This window comes from Phycodurus eques, chromosome 6, assembly GCF_024500275.1.
Source record: "Phycodurus eques isolate BA_2022a chromosome 6, UOR_Pequ_1.1, whole genome shotgun sequence".
NCBI lineage: Eukaryota > Metazoa > Chordata > Actinopteri > Syngnathiformes > Syngnathidae > Phycodurus > Phycodurus eques.
The window spans coordinates 7,849,685-7,869,612 of record NC_084530.1 but is presented as its reverse complement, the minus strand read 5'-3'; the positions used below and the strand labels follow the sequence as shown (position 1 = coordinate 7,869,612).

The window sequence follows — 19,928 nt, the reverse complement described above, 5'->3', positions numbered from 1 at the left end:
CATGTCGGTGGACAACAATTTCATTTTACTTTGAATGTATTTTGTCTTTTTCTGTTCCGAAGGTGCTAAACTTGGCCAGAACTGCACTCTTTTGGACTTGGGTCGACGACCCACTGTCCATGCGCCTGAAGCTCAGGGAGTCTCTGGCTTGAACAGTTATATAGCAGATAAAGACTCATCGACACCCTCCAAACCTGCCCCAGACAATCAGGTGCTAGATGATGTTTTGGAGTCTTGTAAAAAGATTGAAGAGGAAAAGAAAAAAGCTGTGTGTGAAATGGAAACATCTGAGGAACTGTCTGTTGACAACTCACCAGCCAAGATGGAGTTGGATTCCCCGAACCTGAAATTAGAAGATGAGCTAAGTAAGAACATAAAAATTCAAGTATTTGAAGACTTTTTTATTGGTCATCTATTGTCATAGAGAAAATCTGTAATTTCAATGTCGGTCCTCGATAACAACGTCTTTTTCCCCCAGTGCCCAGTATTAAGGAAGAGTCTGGAAAGGAGGAGCTTACAGATGACCCCCTTCGTCCTTTTTACTACGATGTGGTGGATGTCAGTAAGGGCTTCCTCACCCGCATTGCATTCAAGAAGAAGGTCAAGTCCTCCAAACTTGATAGCCTGCTGGAGCGGCGAGCGAAGCAGCACACGATTGAAGAGAAGACGAAGCCATCCAAACCCAAGACCACTCAACCTCGTTCACCCTCCTCCTCAACACCACCACCACCACTGGACACCCCAGTCCGGGTACGGTCACCACTTAGGCCCAAGGCTCTGGGTCAGACACAGCTCAAAGTGGGCGAAGGAATTGAAGGTGACAGTCAGGATGTAGTCTCTAGAACTACAGAAGACTTAGATGCTCACCTTTCTTCTGTTCCTGATTCAACACCCAAAGAGAGTTGCAGTTCAGATACAGAAAGAGATTCTTCCTCACCACAAAACCAAACCATCACATTGTCCCAGAAATTTGAGTTAGATTTAGGAGAAAGGACTATGGGGCCAAAAGATTGCTCTTCAGAGCAACACACAGCCAGTGCTCATTTAGATGCTATCAATGATGGGGTTATCGAATGTATAGGCTCTGAGGTACCTAACCTGGACTCGAGTAGAAAGACGGACTTAGTAAGGACACAAAAGGTTGTTGACCAAATAAACAACGAGATTACATCTCTTCCTAAATCAACGCAGGAATGTCCACAGACATTAAGTTCAGTGGATCTAGCCACTGATATAAATGGCACGGGGCCTGATGAAAACCAGGAAAATATTCAAGATGCTGAGGGCCTCACTTCTCCTGCTTCAATTTCTCCTTTTCCTCAGATAAATGGTAAGGATGGTTTAGGGGGTGATGTCCTGTTGAGTAACTCTGTGGTAAGTCCAAATAATGGCGTGCTGACTAACAATACCAAGGTGAACAGCATTCGTCAAGTAGAAGGCGAAGGTATTTTACAAAAGAACAGCACACAACAAAAACCTTTGGTAAATGGAGATTTGGCTCTCATGAACAAAAGTATACGTGCTGCAGAAAAGGAGCCGACCCCTACAGAAACATTTAAGAGTAACATAATGACATTGGATCAGGATTACAAACCTTCTCTGAAGATATCAAAGCTGGAAAACAACATAGATGTTCTTGAAGCTCATACCCCGAGCTCTCTGCAGCACAACACCTCATCAGACACTAAAGCCACGCCAGCAGGCAAGATCATCAGATTGGCGCCCTCGCCTATACCTCCAGCAGAAGAGTCCAGTTTAAGTGATGAATTTGCAGAGAATAGTGAGCGAGAAACGACACCACCGTTGAAGACGTTCATCACCGAGGTAACAACCACCTCCACAACCACCACTGCAGTGGTTTCCACAGAGACGAGGACACTGCCATTGAACGCATCTGTAGAATCTGCAATGCCAGTTGTGTCGACAACAGAGAGCGCAGTGTCCACCCTCACTACCATGACCAGAACGACCGTGACCAAAATCTCTTCCTCTTGTCTGTCAGAAGACAGCCAGAGTGACATAATGGCACAACAACAGGAGACCACCCTTTCATCCTCCATCAGTAGATCAACAACTGACACCAGTAGTACAATGTCCGTATCACGTGTAGAAATATTCCAGGATGACTCAACAACCAGGGGCCGAGTACGCCTCCGCAAATTCTCCCGCACCAAGAAGGTGCGCTCTGACACGGCACTTCCTTCTTATCGCAAGTTTGTCACCAAGAGCAGCCGCAAGAGCATTTTTGTGTTGCCGCACGACAACTTGAAGGTGCTAGCAAGGCGGGGAGGATTCCGTGAGGTGGCCGTGTTCAACTATAACGCCAAGCCGGCGCAGGATATTTGGCCTTATCCTTCCCCCAGGCCCACATTTGGCATCACCTGGAGGTAAGTTATGTCTCTCCATTTTGAACCACTCAGGAACTTTTCATTTTACTCTTTTACACAAAGCACAAAAAAAATTGTAAAAATCGTATTAGCAGGAAAAAATACGATGTATGAATGATAGTCACCAGGATGTCATATTTCTTAATTTACTTCAATTGCACTTCTTAAAAGAATACGATACCTATAACAAAATGCTAAACATACAACTTCCATCTATTTTAGTGAGGTCCTTTTGAGTCACTTCTGCATATTTTGACTTACTTCACCTCTCACTCCCCTTCTCTGCACGCACCAATACAATGCTGAGTCTGTATTCTTTGCTTGCTAAGCTTACACGTGGGAAATAAATTATACACACACTATGATTTTAGAAAATAATAAATATAATGCGAATGGTGACAAGTGTTTAAATATTTATAAACTGGATTAGCTTTATAATTTAATACGGGTGTGTGTTCCAACTGCCAACAGCCTGCATGGTCAAAGATAATATCCGTTTCCTGAGTTCTAAACGGGCTTATGAAATTAATTACTGTACTAAGTGGATATTTGTTGGTCCATTTACATAATGGAAATAGTTGCGTATAAAAGCATCACCCAAACATCATCCTGCTTTTGCGCTGCCTCCTCCAATTCCAGAATTGTGCTGCTGTTTGCATTCCGAAACACAGAGTGAGTCACTGGCAATCCTGCTGTTATGCCACACTAATGGAATATGTGACACCAGACAGACAAGAATACCAGATAGATCTCCTTCGACAACCACACAACCAGCTTCTCGTCCTACGAGTTTGCTCCCTTTTCAAAAACAAGCACAATTGTATTTTGTATGCAGGTATCGCCTGCAGACTGTGACCACTTTGGCTGGTGTGAGTCTGATGCTTAGACTGCTCTGGGCCTGTTTGAGATGGGACGACATGGCTGTAAAGCCATCCGCGGCTGTCGGTACGACACGAACAGGTAGAGCTACCCTCCACCCCCACCCCAACCCCAAATAAGGTTTTTTTCTGGGAGCACTCAAAAATTAAGTGATGATGGTACTGTATGATATTTTGAGATTTTCATCTAGATTTTTACTATTTCCAGATACCAGAAATAAGGATGTTTGTGTGTGTGCTTACACTCTTGATATGTCTTTCATTCCTATGTTGAAACAAAGAAACACACAGAATGAAATACAAACATCCGTCTCCTGTGGCTGACACAGGTGTTATGTTGGAGAACATTACCTCCATTTTTCGGGCTCTCCTCACCGTCATACAAACCCAGCCCTATCCCCACTCATTACCACAGAGACGTCAGACACAGAAATCACCACCACAGAGATCATCAAACGGCGTGATGTGGGACCATACGGCATACGCTCGGAGTACTGCATCCGCAAAATTATCTGCCCACTGGGAAATCCTGAGACACCCAAAGGTAAATATACTCTTTTATTCAAGACAGTCTTTATTGAGTAGTTCGATATTTAAACATACATGATTTCGTCACATAATTAATCATCAGTTAAACCCTAAACAACTTGTGTTCACCATTACAGAAACCCACACCCCACAGAGGAAAGGGCTGCGTTCCAGTGCCTTACGTCCCAAGAAACCCGAACCTCCCAAGCAGACGGGCCCCGTGGTGATCGAGACGTGGGTTGCTGAAGAGGAGCTTGACCTCTGGGAGATCAGAGCTTTCTCTGAAAGGTCAGAATAAGATTACATTGTGTCACTGGTGAAATAAATGCTGTTAAACTCATTAGAAAATCACGAATGGTTGTTTAAAATTTTATTTCTCTTACCTAGGGTTGAGAAAGAGAAAGCTCAGGCAGCTGAACAAGCCAAGGTGAGAGGTTTGATATTGTCGTTATTGTCCCACTAAACAAACCCAGGAGCTTAGTTGGATAACTTGAGCTGACTTTATTATTGGAACCAATATGTTGTTGTTAACTTTTTGCTTCAAATACGTGACCATAAAGAACTAGAGAATGCATTTCTAGTGTATTCCAACATTAGGAGTTTCAGATTGATTAAAATCTGCCTATCACCCTGATTTTGTCTTCAGCTCATATATACATTTTTATGTTTTCAGAAACGTCAGGAGCAGAAACCAGGCTCGGTCACTGTCACTCCAACAGGAACACCCGCCGTGACGCCTAAGGTCATGGTGGCTTCACTGTCAGGCCAGGGTACTCCGACCGCCAAGGTGTTGCTGTCCTCAAAGATGGGCACACCTGTCAAATATCAGCAGACCAAGAACTTTCAGCAGTCGTTTGCCACGTGGATCAAACAGAGTCAAAACTCCCCAGGTTCTGCATTGAAAGTCTTGAAAACGTTTGAATTTGATAGAAAGTGATCAAATATTTTGCTTGTTAGATTGAGAAATAAAATAAAACATATGGCCATAAACCTGCACATAATATATATAGTTTATTAAAATCATGGACGGAGGGCTACTAAATGCAAGTACATTTGCAACAATGTACGAGTTATTAGCAAGTTAATGGCTAATGAATAATATTTTCAGTGCTTTATGTCATCTTGATCATGGATGTTTATAATGTGATTATTGTAGCTTTTTACAAGTCTATCGCAGTCATGAGCGTAGTCATTACAATATTATGTTTGCTAAATTTTTTGTCTACTTACACAGAGACCACGGTGACCACGACTGGTGGACACACATTTCACATTACAGGAACCACGGTGGGTGGGAAGGTAGTGACCACCAAGCTGCCTCTTCCAGCCAACAGCAAGCTCATCACAGTCAACATGGGAACTTCACAAGGAGGTACACCGGCTTTCATTAACTCACACCTAAGAGGCAGACAAAGGTGTAAAAAGTTATGTTTATATAGTGTAAGTGGTGGCACAATTCAAAGGTTTCTAATGTAGCCACTCATTCACTGTGTTGTGCACGCCAACACCATTGTGGTGTTGTCTTAGTGTCCGCCCGCCCTTTGAGTCACCAGCTTACTTTAGCACGGGTCATCATCATGTCTGGATGGGCCTTAGCAGCATAGTAATATAATGGAAGTTAGCTATATTGGTAAACTTGTTTAGTCTGGGCCTTTCAATTTTAACTGGAATTTAGCTTTTCTTAAAGAGGGAGTAAGCAGGCCCAAAAAATGGCATGTAAATTTGAAACACCACAGAGGAAAGTAATGTTCACAAGCCTACCAAATTTCAATGGAAAAAAAAAATCGCTAAGTATATAAAATCAGGTTTCAAAACTTGAATACTACCATCTGCGTGTGTCGCTATTTACCGTAGTTCCTAATTTTTTTGTGAGCTTCAAAAATGTCACTGGGTGGTTCTGTAAATTGAGGCATCCAGGAAACATGGATTTTTGGGGTGTAGCTATCGTTAGCTTGCTAACTGCACGCTGGAGTGGTAACTGGGCCTTGTTATGGAAGCTAAACACAGCTAACTCTCAACTGAGCTTTTTACGCCAAACGAAATGACGTCACTTTGTACTGATATAGTGGGGGAGGGAACTCGCGCTAGAAAGTATGGCTGGGGGGGGGGGCTGTGTTTTAGCCACGCCCGCACAATCAGGAAAATTCAAATGGTGAAAAAGATGCTTAAGCTATATATCAACAATTCAGTACTGTATTGTTATAAGTCTTAGCATATGTTTTCACCACTTCATCCATCCATCCATCCATTTTCTGAGCCGCTTATCCTCAGTAGGGTCGCGGGCGTGCTGGAGGCTATCCCAGCTGTCATCGGGCAGGAGGCGGGGTACACCCTAAACTGGTTGCCAGCCAATCGCAGGGCACATACAAACAGACAACCATTCGCACTCACATGCACACCTACGGGCAATTTAGAGTCTCCAATTTATGCATGTTTTTTGGGATGTGGGAGGAAACCGGAGTGCCCGGAGAAAACCCACGCAGGCACGGGGAGAACATGCAAACTCCACACAGTCGGGGCCGGGGATTGAACCCAGGTCCTCAGAACTGTGAGGCTGACGCTCTAACCAGTCGGCCACCGTGCCGCCTCACCACTTCAAACATATTTAATTTATTTAATAACAAAACACTGATATCTGCTTAGAGCCTTTTTAAGCTTGTTTCAACTTTTGGTAATGTCTTTTCTATTGTAACATGGTCTTCTACTGCTTGTTGGATGTACACTTATTAAAAAAAAAAAGAGCAACTAATTGGGTTTTGTGCAAAATGTATTTGATACACTAAAAATATTATGAGAGTAAAACATGCAAATACATGTTTCCACAAGGCTCAAAGCTTAGGGCGCAGGTGGAGACAGGCTTCAGCAAAGAGACGTGAAATGTGGGATGAATTTTCAGAGACTGTGGAAGCTTCAATTGGATGGAAGTGGGATTGACAATCTTGGTAATGGGGAAGGGACCAATGAAATGCGGAGTGAGTTTCCGGCACTCTGTCTGAAGCGGGAGGTCGTGAGAAGAAAGCCAGACAGATTGGCCCACCTTGTATTAGGGCGTCGGGGAGCGATGACTGTCCGCGAGCTGTTTTTTGCGTGCAGCGGATCGGGTCAACGCCGCTCGGACGTCTGTCCACACTGCCTGGATTCTCCGGAGATGATCCTTGATGGCGGAGACTGCCACTGCCTGCTCCTGTTCTTTGAATAATGGGGCTTGGTAACCACAGCAAGCCACGAATGGGGACATACCGGTAGCAGAACTGGTGAGGGAGTTGTGGGTGTACTCAATCCATGGGAGGAATGAGCTCCAGGAGGAGGGGTTGCATGCGGCAACACAACGGAGGGCAGATTCAAGGGTTTGGTTTGCCCACTCCGTTTGGCCGTTGGTCTGCGGATGATATCCTGACGACAAGCTGGCTGCTGCGCCCACAGCTTTTCAGAATTCCATCCGTACCAGGGATGAGAACTGAGGACCTCTGTCAGAGACAATATCGATGGGAATACCGTGGAGTCTAAAGACATGCTGGACAAGGAGGTTAGCAGTATCAAAGGCGGATGGTACTTTGGGAGGGGTACGTAATGGACGGATTTGGAAAAGCGATCGACAATAGTGAGAATGATAGTTACCTTCAGAAGGAGGTAGACCGGTAAAATCCAGAGCGATATGGGACCAAGGGTGGCTAGGAATAGGCAATGGACGCAGCAGCCCAGCTGGGGGCAGGTGTGAAGACTTCCCTCGGGCACAGACGGAGCAGGCTTGGATGAACTCCCGGGTGTCTTGAACAAGGCTGGGCCACCAGAAATGTTGCTGGATGAACTGAATGGTGTGGGTGATGCCAGGATGACTGGTGAGTTTGGAGTTATGAGCCCACTGAAGAACGTCAGGGCATGCGGAATCGGGTACGAACAGGCGGTTTGGAGGCCCGGGCTTGGGATCCGGGTGAGTATTTTGGGCCTCTTGAACCACCTGTTCGATCTGCCAAGTGGCTGCTCCAACAAAGCACGAGGAAGTAAGGATGGGTTCCGGTTCGTCTGGGGGGGGGGGGGGGGGGGGGGGGTGAGTAAAGTCGAGACAGGGGATCTGGTTTGCTGTTTTTGGAGCCAGGACGGAAAGAGATACTGAAATTAAACCTGCTCAAGAAGAGAGCCCACCGAGCTTGTCGAGGTTTAATACATTTGGCGGAACGGAGGTAAGAGAGATTCTTGTGGTCTGATGAAATGATGAATGGTAGTTCAGTCCCCTCCAACCAGTGTCTCCACTCTTCCAAGGCCCATACAATGGCCAGTAGCTCTCGGTTGCCTACGTCGTAGTTCCTCTCGGCAGGGGAAAGACGACAGGAAAAAAAGGCACAGGGGTGAGGGTTTCTGGGTTGTGGGGTCCCGCTGCGAGAGGACAGCCCCTGCCTGCGCCCATGTCCGAGGCGTCAACCTCGACCACGAACTGGAGGGCGGGGTGGCGGTTTTCACACAGGCGTTGGAGGTCTTGGCGTACATGACGGTGATGTTCTTCAAGGGAGCAGGAGAAAATGAGAGTGTCATCCAAATAGACAAAAACAAACCGGTTCAGCATATCACGGAGGACGTCGTTAATGAAGGTCTGGAAGACATTAGTCAATCCAAACGGCGTGACCTGGTATTCGAAGTGTCCGAGAGGGGTGTTGAAAGCGGTTTGCCATTCATCCCCCTCTCGGGTACGGATGAGGTGGTAGGCGTGCCGTAGATCCACCTTGGTGAATATCCGGGCGTCGCAAAGGGGTTCAAACGAGGGGTCGATGAGGGGAAGCGGAGATTTATTTACGAAGAGTGGTGTCTTTCTTTTCAACAAAAAAGAAGCCGGCCCGGAGAAGAGGAAGGTCGTATGAGTCTGGAAGCCAGAGAGTCATGGATATAATCCTCCATTTTTCTCAGGTCGGGAAAGAGAGAGGGCTGGAAGGAAGAGGGGCCCCCGGCAGCAGATTAATTGTTCAGTCGGTGGGGGGCAGAGAAATGGCCAGGTCTTTGCTGAACACCGGAGAGAGATCATGGTATTCTTCAGGGACTCGGGAGAGGTCAACGGGCATGGAAGAGGGTGGTATAGCTGACAGCAGGCAGTGTGAGTGGCAGTGAGGGCTCCATCCGATGATGGGTAAGTTTGTCCAGTCGATGGTGGGGTTGTGTTTTTTGAGCCAGGGAATTCCGAGGACTAATGGGAAGGGATAACAAAAAGTGAGATGTTCTCACGGTGATTACCCGAAATGAGCAATGTGAATGGCACTGTTTGGTGGGTAATGGGGGTGGAGATGATTTGGCCAACCAGGGCTGTGACGTTCTTCAGGGATGGAAATGGTTGGAGAGGGATTTGGAGCTGGTGAGTTATTGCTTCATGAATGAAGTTGTCATCGGCACCGGAATCTATAAGGGCAGTAATGGGGGTGTTCTGAGCAGAAACTATAATGCAAGCAGGAACGGTCATACAAGAGGTAGAGCTCGAGGAAATGGAGGTTTGGCTCACCACGACGCGCTTGGGTCGCGGTGAGCCTGGTCTTTTGATCGGAGGGGGCATGAGGAAATAAAGTGACCGGATGTACCGCAGTAGATACACAGCCGCTAGGTGGGTCAGGAACACAGGGGAGCACATGGAACGTGAAGACACAAGAGTTAACAAGGGAAGCAAGGAACAATATAGCTTACTTGACATAAGGTGGGCTGTTGTACCGCTAGGAGAGGCTGCAATACATAGGTGAGGATTTCCGGGAACAGGCAGGCTTAGAAACACACACCGGTGGTTGTGAGGCTGATTGAAGACAGGTGCTGAAAAGAGGCAGGGGAAGGGGGAGAGAGATGACACAAAGCGCCTTCCCGGCTCCAATAATAGAACTGCAGGGCAGTATATGACAGATGCATCTTCATGATTATAGTAGAAACGTATAGATAAAATGTTTGAATTTTCCTACAAGAAAATGAAGGTCATTTTACTCATTTTTTTGAAGTACTGGTAACCATAAAGGAGAAACCTCAATTTCAGGTGAGTGTGACCATTTAATGGACATGTCTATTTATCCAGCGTGACTGCAGGGCGCACTGTTTGTTTTGGAAGGTCTCAAGGAAGTTAGGCAGGAAAACAAGTTTACCCTGAGGTCTACTTCCCAGACAGGTAACCCTCTGTTGCGGGATTTCAGTCTTCTTGTTTTCCTCCTTCATCTTTTAGAATAAAAGTCCACTCCAAATCCACGTCTCCACTCCTCGGAGTTCCAACTCATCGAGCTCCTTAAACAGCCAGTCCATAGAAATTTGGGTTTGATGTTTGTGAGCAGAGAAGAGACTCCCCGTGTCTTACAACTGGGATTCAAGTCCCTGTTTGAACAGGGACACTCTTGATGTAAAGGCTTACCTGCCTGGTTGTGGTTAAAAAAAAACAGCAGGATCAGAGGGGATAAAAAGGAATGATACTCGTATGATTTATATTTGAGCCATCAGCTGCACATGTGCTCGCACGGAAAATATGAAACGCTTCCTTTGTCGAACGAAAGTTTAAAAGTTGTGAATAATTTATGAGGGGGCTCAGACATGTTGGGGGAAACCCAAGTAAGCTTTCAGCGAGTCTTTGAAGATTTTGTTTACCTGCTCCACTAATATTTAACATTGCTGTGATCAAAAGTTGGCCATCTTGCAAAGAGAGAAGCCCACAAATAATGTATTGAGCCATGTCAATGCTCCTCTGAACAACTGCTCACTTGTAGCATGCAGCCGCTGCTTCACAGTATTGTATAGTATTGAGACTATTTAGACTTAACATTTCTTAGTCATAGGATGTGTTCTGAGGAGCAGAAAATGGGGGGTGGCCTTTCCCAAGTAGTGCAGTGGAGGACTGAAAGGTTCCTGGTTTGATTCCGTTTACAAGCATAAGGGCATATGGTGGGGGAAGTGGCGAATGAGAGAGAATGCTTCGCTATGCACTGCAACCAAAGCCTGGTTTACTGGCAACTATCGGCAATTGTGTGACTCAAACATCTAGTATAACTTCTTGAGGGTATGTAGACATGAAGTGTTTTATTGTTGCAAAGTAATGTAATTGGCTATGGATCCCCGAGCTAGTAAATGCTATTGCTAATACCTGTAGTTCTTCCTCACCTGTAATTGACATTTGTATGGGACACAGAAAACAGTGTATGTATGTATGTATATATGTATATATATATGTGTGTATATATATAATTAATTGTTGAGGCTGAATTGAATGCCACTGCATCACAAAATTCTTGCATCCTCTTTATTGTTCTTTACCTTTAGAAACACATGTGTTTTGTATTTTTAGTGTATTGTTGTAGGGTTCCTGTGCTTTTCTGCTCTCTTTTGATTTCCATACCCTCTGACCTTTCGTATCCTGTCTTTTTTTTATGCCCACTATATCAGGTGCTGTGCAGCAGAAGGTGTTGGGTATCATCCCTTCCAGTACAACGGGTGGTGCTCAGACCTTTATCAAATTGCCTCGCACTACCCCTGTGAACATAAGGCCCAATATCGCAGGCACCCAACAGCCGGTACACCGCACTTCACACTTTCAGTATTGATATTTAATCGAATGTAGTCACTAACAATAACATTTATAAGGTTTTTCTTGTAGTTTGTGATAATATACCTTATTTTTTGTGTATAGTATACTGTAAGGTGCAACAACACTGTATGAACCTGTTATCGGTATTATATTGGTGATTTCCCCCCCCCTCCCCAGTTCTGACATTTCGTGAGAAACTGTCTGTTTTCAAATGATTGTTTTGTTTGTCAACGAATTATTTCTCCCCGGTGGGCAGATCCGGCCTGGGATGACAACGATTCGAACCCCAATCCAGCAGGGCGGACCTATGGGAAAGACAATACTCAGAACACCACTTGTGGTCCAGCAAGGTCATTTGCTGTTTGGAGCTTGTCTTCGTTTTAAAATACCTGTACATATCTTAACATTGTTTTATCTGCAATGAGGGCTACACAATATTAGAAAAAAATGACATTGCGATTTTTTTCTACCCTGCAATATATATTGCGGTGTTAAAAAAATACAGGATAACATACTCTTGACATGTGAAAACAAGCACACATTTCTCTTTTTCCCTCTCTGTATTGTTTGTATACTTAATAGCTTGAGTAGAAAAGAAACTATGCTCAGTAGAGCACAACAGTATACTGAGTCATTTGTATGACATCTACCTGTATTTAAATGCACTGTAATATCTACCAGACATTAAGTTAAAATAATTTATTTTCTTGCCCATTTTTACTGTCTAGTCATCAGCACATTGCTAACACTAGTGATTTGTTTTTAAATAATCTGTTATTTTACACCTGTGTTCTAACATATGCATTAGTTTTCTATATTTGACTGCATTAGTTTAAGCTAGTTACGTTAAGTTAGTTTAAACATGTTCTTGTGTACACCTGAAGTTTGTCCCTTCAATAATGTTGTGGCTCTCCAACGGTAATCTGTTGCAACATGCCTTCGTTCGTCACATTCTGAAGAGAGAGAGAGTAATTGCACTAATTGTTTCCTGTGTCCTCATTAATAGTTATCGTATAAGAAGTTATCTAACACTCTGGGCTGCTAAGGGTTAAAATTTACTCTAACATCAGTGCTAATCTTATTAGCATGTACAACCAGGTCCCTCTGTTGGTCACTTATTATTATTGCATTTGATTCACTGCCTACAAATTCACCCATATCACAGGACTCTGCGATTTCACTATTGCATACATCTACATTGCGATGACGATGTTCAAGCGAGATATTGTGGAGCCCTATTTGCAATGCAGAAATTAAATGTACCGCCTGTTTCCTTTTAGGTCAGGCTGGCCAACAAGTTGTGAGTCAGATTTTACAAGGCCAGACAGTGTCCAACTCAGTTTCTGGAGCCAGCCCTGTTGCTACGGTTACTGGCCAGGCCCCATCCACCCCCGCTACAGCAGGAACGACATCCGGCCAGGTCAAACTCACCATTGCACAAATTGCTCAGCTAAGCCAGGTTAGTGAGAATTGCTTTATGACATGATACTAGAGTAATTCATGATCATCAATCTGAATTCTATTACTCACTGTTACCGTTAACTTACAGTAGCAACCTGACATCTTTGTGTAATTCTCTCAAAAACATGGAATCTCCATAACATATACATTTACAAGAAAATAAACTATTGATTACTAAGGTACATGACTTCTCTCGAATAATGTTCCATTTGAGCGATTTAAGCCGGGCTTTTAGGGCAAGTGATGCCGTTTGTAACATCATGGTCATTCTGGCATGCTGACTTGGAGAACCTCGCAGAATTCCGGCCCGTACAAGCTTATTGGATATTTTAACTGAAAATTGTCAGTCAATCAGAAAAGGAGTCCCCTGAGCAGCAGACGAAATGAAAGGTTTGAGGAGATATTTTGAGAAATATTATAGTTCCATTGTTTTACTCTAATTTGAAGGAGATTTATTTTTTATTTTTTGACTGGATTTTCTAGCGCCAATGTCACAGAAAAACATTGCCCAAAAAGGCCATATTTTCCGACACAAAAAACTTCTGGAACCCATCATTCGATTTTCACAATTCTCTGTGTCTTCTATTCAGGTTGAAGTGGCCATTCCAACCAGACTCACTATTTTGGTGGACCGTTTTTTTTTTTTTTTTAGGGGGGGGGGGGATTTGTCACGTTGCTACTTAGTTTTTTTGTGGGGTGTTTTTGTGGGGTGTTTTGTCACCTTGCTAGTTAGTTTTTATTGGTGCTTGAATGATTTTTTTTGCCAGGAATAGGGCTTGACTTTTTAAACTAGCAAGATTTACATTTTGTACCCGGAAGTGTTTGTCTTTTAATTACTTCTACTACCTTTCCGTTTCATAGAGCATAATGCAGTCTCTTTTAATGATAAAGATTTACGTAGCTGTAAGGTGCTTTAAAAAGCTCGAACGTATTTCGAATGTGATTGACTTTTCACATTGACTAAGCCTATAAAAAGTGAAAAGCAATATGGGAATTAACGTGAATAATCAGGTAAATGTGATTAAAGCGTGATTTCATCTTTGCACATGTTACCTTTGCTCTGCTCTGCCGCTTTACAGAAGCAGCAGGCTGGCTCAGGTGTTGGCTCCCAGCAGGCTCTCACAGTGATGATTCAAGGTCAAGGTCAGACCACCGGCCAGCTTCAGGTTATACCTCACGGAGTCACTGTCATACCGGGTCCCGGTCAGCAGCTCATGCAGGCAACTCTACCCAACGGCCAGATGCAACGCTTCTTATTCACACCCCCTGCCGCAGTGGCTACACCCGCGCCAAGCACAGGTATGACTGAAAACACACTTGAATGGTCATTTTGGTTTCTCACGCTCTCTGTGACTCAATTCTTTGTACAGCCACTACACCCTCCAGCCAGCCCAACTCCGATTCCACAAAAACGCCAGCCCAGCCTGCTCAACAGGCAGCTGCCCCAGTTCAACCAGGGGCAGCAACCCTAGCTACCACCAGCACACCATCTGCATCCACCCCACAAGGCCAGTTACCCCCACAGACGCAGGCCCACATGCCCATTCAATCTCCCACCTCGCTGCAGGTGACGACACAGGGAGGAACTACACAGCTGCAGCTGCAGCAACCTCCTCAAATCATCATGTCTGGACTGCAGCAGCAGGTCCAGGTACAATTGCAAAGAGTTTTTGACTGCTATTGCAAAGTTCCCCCATTACAATGAAAAACCTTGTGATTTTTATAGTATGTGTTTGCTCAACCGAGACAGACAGACAATAACATAAATATACTTAATAAATGTCGATGGAAAAATGTAACTAAATTCTTTTAAGGTTGTGTGTGGTCAGACTCATGCCTTCTGTCACCAATTTCTATCCAATTATGTTATTCTCTGCTTTATTATTACATTTGTGTTTCTTCTGTGTCGATGCTTTAGGTGTTGGCCCAGCTGCAGGCTCAGCAGGGTGGCACGTCTTTACCACAGCACTTCAAACTGCAGCTTCCTGTTCAGATACAGCAGACTGGCGTCACCTCAGCTCAGGGAGGACAGGTAGTGCAATCAACCTGCTAAATCAGACATTTTTGTGTGTAGAATTTGAGGAAATAAGCCAAGAAGCTACAGTATTACCTCAAATTGTGGCCATCATGCTAATACTATGTTTCAAAACCCTTATTGAGCAAAGGCACGTACTGGAAATAATTTTCCGAGTATATATACTGAAATAATGATGATCTCATCTCAATTTACTCACAGATTAATTTACTCGGCCTGTTCAGTTGAACACAAAGCTGATATACTCATAGCAAGCCCTGATTTATTCTGTTGCAATGGTAAAAAGTGTAGAGTGGACCCCCACAGTTAGTGGGGCCGGACCGAGAAAAGCGAAAATCTGTGCATAATTGATGCCGATTAAAAATATGTGTGTGTGTGTGTGTGTGTGTGTGTATGTATATAATAGTAGAGTCTCTGCTAGGATGAACGGCAAAGTTTATGACTATGGTGAGGCCAGCCGTGAAGCTCTCCACAAGTGGTCCTTGGCTCTTGGACAACTCTTCTGATTATTCGTTGCACTCCTCTGTCAGAAATCTTGCAAGGAACACCTGATCGAGGCAAATTTATGGTGGTATGATTGGCTTTCCACTTACGTATTATGACCCCAATCGTGCTCACTGGAATGTGCAGAAGCTTAGATATGCGCCTGTAACCAATGCCATCATTATGTTTTACAACAATTACTTTGCGAGGGTCTTGAGACACCTCTTTGCTCTTACCCATCATGAGATGTGCAACGACTCACACCTTGGCAATGAGACCTTTTTGTAGGCCATCAATTCGGACTGAACCAGCTGATATTCATTTCCATCTTGGCTTTCCATACATTTTTGCACCTCCCTTTCTTCATGTGTTCAATACTTTTTCCCTGTGTCATTTCACATTATTACACACAACTTAATTTCTGATCTTATTCTTCTACTTCTGTATGTATGGATTACTTGGGTTCTTCCCAACATCTGGTGAAACTTTGTTGGATTTATCTTGCCCAACATTATAAAAAATAGACACAAAAGGAATGAAGACGCTGGTTTCTTTTTCTCATGAGGAGGGCGCATGGGAGATTGTTCAGATTACAGCCTCTCAACACGCACTAAACAATCTCTCCCGTCGCTCCTGCATTTATTTGAAAATAGGGAGGTTTCTAAGTTTACAAGACACAACACACTAAGGGGAGGGTTTCAAGGTGAAAACATGGCACCAACACCTGCCACGTCCTTCTCTCAGATGATTCCTGCTGAGTCATCTTCTTGAAGGCGAGACATCTTTCTTTCTAAAAATTGTCCATAATACTAATGCAAGCTAAGCAAATAAATGATAACTTCCACAATATATCCAACAAACTTTCATGTCAATAGCACCTTGCGAAACGTATTTGAGAAAAATGGTGTCGTGTTAAATATTTCAGCCGCTGTGTGTGGGTGTGTGTGTGTGTGTGTGTGTGTGTGTGTGTGTGTGTGTGTATATATATATATATAAATATATATTATTTAAATAGCAGGGATAAAGCACCAATAAACTAATAAGTACATTTGGAGTAGGTTGCCACCTCAAAAAAAAAGAAAAAATTGGGAAAAGGGAAAAAAACAAATCTGCGAATAAATAAATATGTGGGTGCCGAAGCGCGATTAATCAGGGGTCCACTATATAAACAGGTTAATTGTACTTTCTGCCATCTAGTGAAAGATAATTTAATTGGCATATAGTAGATGGGTTACATTTCTACCAATGTGCCGTGAAAGTGGTTTGGAATCGCTGCTCTGTCCGAATTAGTTACAAATTAAAAGGTGTTCAGTTGTGATAAACGTATGACAATTTTGCAAAGAGTTGAATGGTTGATGAAACTGTAATTTACAAAAGTCCCAATTAGGTATTGAATTCCAAAAGAAAATCTGAATGGCTTGACGATGTATTGTGGTCATCAGCAACTTTGTAGTTGATTGTGTTTTTACTGACATAGTGATAATTTAAACTTTTGTTGTATTGAATTGAGCCTGACCATAATTATCTATATATCTATTTATGCCATCGATTACTTGTTTACTAGTGATTCAAGCATTTAGTTTGGAGTAGAAGTTCATATCGTCATCACACAATGCTGTCCCTGCAGATCGGAAACGTTGTGACCATCCAGGCTGCTTCCGTACAGGAGCAGCTGCAGAGGATCCAGCAGCTCCGAGAGCAGCAACAGCAGAAGAAGAAACAAGCTGCAGAAGCCAAGAAGGAGCAAGCCCTCAACTCTGTCAGCCAGAAGGACATCATTCAAAAACAGGTGTGGCCTCAGGAAGGCATCACAACCAGGGGTGTCATTTATAAATGGTTGCACAGGACTCAAACTTGCTGCGTCATATCCAGACTGGTGTTTTTCCACACTTACTGAGGATATATATTTGGAATGCTTTATACTGTATATATCTTTTTTTTGTGCAGTGATACCTTGATTTACGAGTGCCCCAATTTACGAGGTTTTCAACTTAAGTTTTGATCAGTCACTTATTTTTGCTTTGTGTTGTGAGCGGAAATTGGAGTTATGAGCCAGGTCCTAAATAAGCTATTATGGATGGAGATATTGAGGTGCCCTCACATGTGGGTAAAGAGTCTAACATACAAATAGAAAATGAGAATAGTCCCAGGGAGCACTATAGGACTGAAATAACCTGCTTGAGCTCTTGACGTCATTCACTAGACCACGCCCACTAAAGGCACACATCCAACACAAATACTACAGTACGTACAGTAATTATGCTTGATAAAACCTGTTTATTTCTTTTCATGCACATTCCTTTGTTTTTGTTATTGTTTTAATGCAGTATAGTGCTATTTTTCCTTATTAAAAACGTAACAGAAAAATTTGGGGTGGGGCTCTGGAAAGGATTAATGGCTTTTCAGTTAATTTCAATGGGGAGATGAATTTGATATATGAGGAAATTGAGTTACGAGCTTTGTCAAATTAACAAATTAAACTCGTAAGTCAAAGTGCCGCCGGATAGCCACGTCCTTCCAAATTGATTCAATAGCTTGTCTTCTTCTTAGGTTGTGATGAAGCAGAACGCTTTGATTGAATATCTGAAGCAGAAGAAGACTCTGACACCTGAGGAGAGAGAAGAGAATCAGAGGTTAGCTGTGTGTGTGTGCGTGTCTGTGTGCGTGTGTCTGTGTGTGCGTGCGTGTGTGTCTGAGTGTACAGGACGTCCCGCCTTGTGTGTATGCACGTGTGTGTCCATCCATCAGAGCAATAGCGTGTCGAGAGGTGCTTCACAGCATGGGAACTTTAGGGTGTGGAAGCAGGAACAGTTGCCTGGCCTCCATGTATCCCAACAAGCGACATTACAACAACGAATCAGTTCATAAATGAGTTGCAATAGGAGACTTCACATGGCCTCTCAAGTTCTTTTAAATATTTCAAGTCGATGGCATTACTGTCTGCTCTCTTAAACGTCTGAGAACGCAGTCTAGTTTTATTCTATTATCATTGAGGACTGAAAAATAAAAGCTGGAATGCAAAGTAAGGTTAAGATATTCTCTCCACCTTCCTGTCTTCTATGTTTACCTTGTAGATAGATGATGCCCTGACCGTTAGCTGACTCTGACACACACGTGTTTGTGTCAACACTGTGCCCATTCACACAGACCCGAAACACCAAAGCTAGACTAGGGTGACTTCAACCTGGCAGCTCCTTTGGCAGTCTGTCTCCGCTTATTTTCCATTCTGTCGCACCACCTCCTTGTGCTTTTTCTGCAAAACATAATTTTAATAACTTTGTCACTTTGACAGTCACACGTACACTGTTTCAAATTATTAAGCCTGCTTTCTTCGTTTATTTTCATAGAGTCAATGCAATGTACTGTAGCATTGACTATGTGAGCATAGGTGAAGGGTGGCTGAAATACAGCTTTCATATATGCAAATCAGTCGCCTTTGGCAAAATACGCAGTTTTGAACTCAAAGTATGCCATTTACGTGAATCATTGAGATCCGATGAGTTTTTCCTTGGGGTGAGGGGGGGGGGGGCTGCCATCGCTGTCATCATAGGCTGTTTCGTACTCCTTGAACGCCGGCAGCTAGATCCATTCCACGCATCCACCATCCACACACAGATGTAATTTCTGAATATTGCCCCGCGGCAGACTAATATGCGACCGCATTGGCCTGAGGTTCCGCCTTTGCGCTCGAGACCTGCTTTGGATAAGTCACAGGAGTTGATGAGACCAGAAAAAAAAACACTTCCGTCGCTTCTGCTGTAAAGAAGTAACAGTACTTCTACTCCGTTACAGTGATCTAAATGTCGCTTGCTGTCAATTATTGCTTATTTATCAGCTATTCGTATGCGAGACTATGACATGGACTTCCGCATTGGGCGCTCTTTGCTCCAATCCAATTTAAGAACGAGTGACGTTTAAGTCTAGTTCACCAATCAAACTACAAAAGATAGTCACATGACCTCACACAACATCTTCTATTGGGTTTCCCGGGCATAGGTATTAACACGAGATAAGCCCGCCCGGCTGATCGTCCATTCTAGGTGGCCACCATGTTGGGAAGGTCGTCGTTACCATGAAGGCAACGGTAGTATTTGTCTGGGACTGTCTGCCCAAATGTGGATTTTTCATTCCATTTATAACTTGAGAAAACACCGTGCAGTAAATTGCAGATGTAGTTTGGGGTATGCGTATGCAGGCACACAGTAATATCAAAATTTGCACATTCACATTTTATTTTGTTGTTTTAATTTTGTTGATGTTCACGCTGTGGTTAAAATAAATCAGAAGATACTCATATTTACTCACTACTCATTATTTTAGTGTACTTTTTCTTACTCAAGTAATTCTTTGGAGGACTACGTTTTACTTTGACTTGAGTCACATTATTGTCAATTAACAGTACTCTTACTTGAGGACAATATTAGGCTACTCGACCCACCTCTGGAGCGGACATCCTCTATTGCTACTCTTACGTTTAAGCAACATTTTTGCTCATCAGATCAGCCAGTGTTGTGTTTGTTGCACTGGTCTTTTGTATGTTCGCGTTGAGGTGGTGCGGGTCGTGGCCCTGGTTGCGGTTCCAGCGAAACCGCGAAGCACACGTAACATCGGCGACAAGAGCTGATCCACTA

At 43.6% G+C, this 19,928-nt stretch overlaps 1 protein-coding gene across 8 annotated transcripts in view; it reads left to right on the top strand.

Moving 5' to 3' along the window:
• The window catches only part of LOC133404577 (nucleosome-remodeling factor subunit BPTF-like), a 78,875-nt gene that overhangs the window by 24,896 nt on the left and 34,051 nt on the right, over positions 1-19,928 (top strand). For all 8 annotated transcript variants that reach the window (XR_009768845.1, XR_009768843.1, XR_009768844.1 and 5 more), the window contains exons 13-28: positions 63-365; positions 479-2,387; positions 3,223-3,347; positions 3,681-3,809; positions 3,931-4,081; positions 4,181-4,220; positions 4,467-4,683; positions 5,028-5,165; positions 11,177-11,304; positions 11,575-11,668; positions 12,599-12,777; positions 13,859-14,078; positions 14,150-14,430; positions 14,698-14,811; positions 16,925-17,086; positions 17,848-17,930. Coding sequence is in view for 5 of the 8 variants with exons in the window: in XM_061680591.1 (XP_061536575.1) it covers positions 63-365; positions 479-2,387; positions 3,223-3,347; positions 3,681-3,809; positions 3,931-4,081; positions 4,181-4,220; positions 4,467-4,683; positions 5,028-5,165; positions 11,177-11,304; positions 11,575-11,668; positions 12,599-12,777; positions 13,859-14,078; positions 14,150-14,430; positions 14,698-14,811; positions 16,925-17,086; positions 17,848-17,930 (4,273 nt within the window). In the remaining 3 variants the exon portion in view is untranslated. The remainder of the gene's footprint in view (positions 1-62; positions 366-478; positions 2,388-3,222; positions 3,348-3,680; positions 3,810-3,930; positions 4,082-4,180; positions 4,221-4,466; positions 4,684-5,027; positions 5,166-11,176; positions 11,305-11,574; positions 11,669-12,598; positions 12,778-13,858; positions 14,079-14,149; positions 14,431-14,697; positions 14,812-16,924; positions 17,087-17,847; positions 17,931-19,928) is intronic.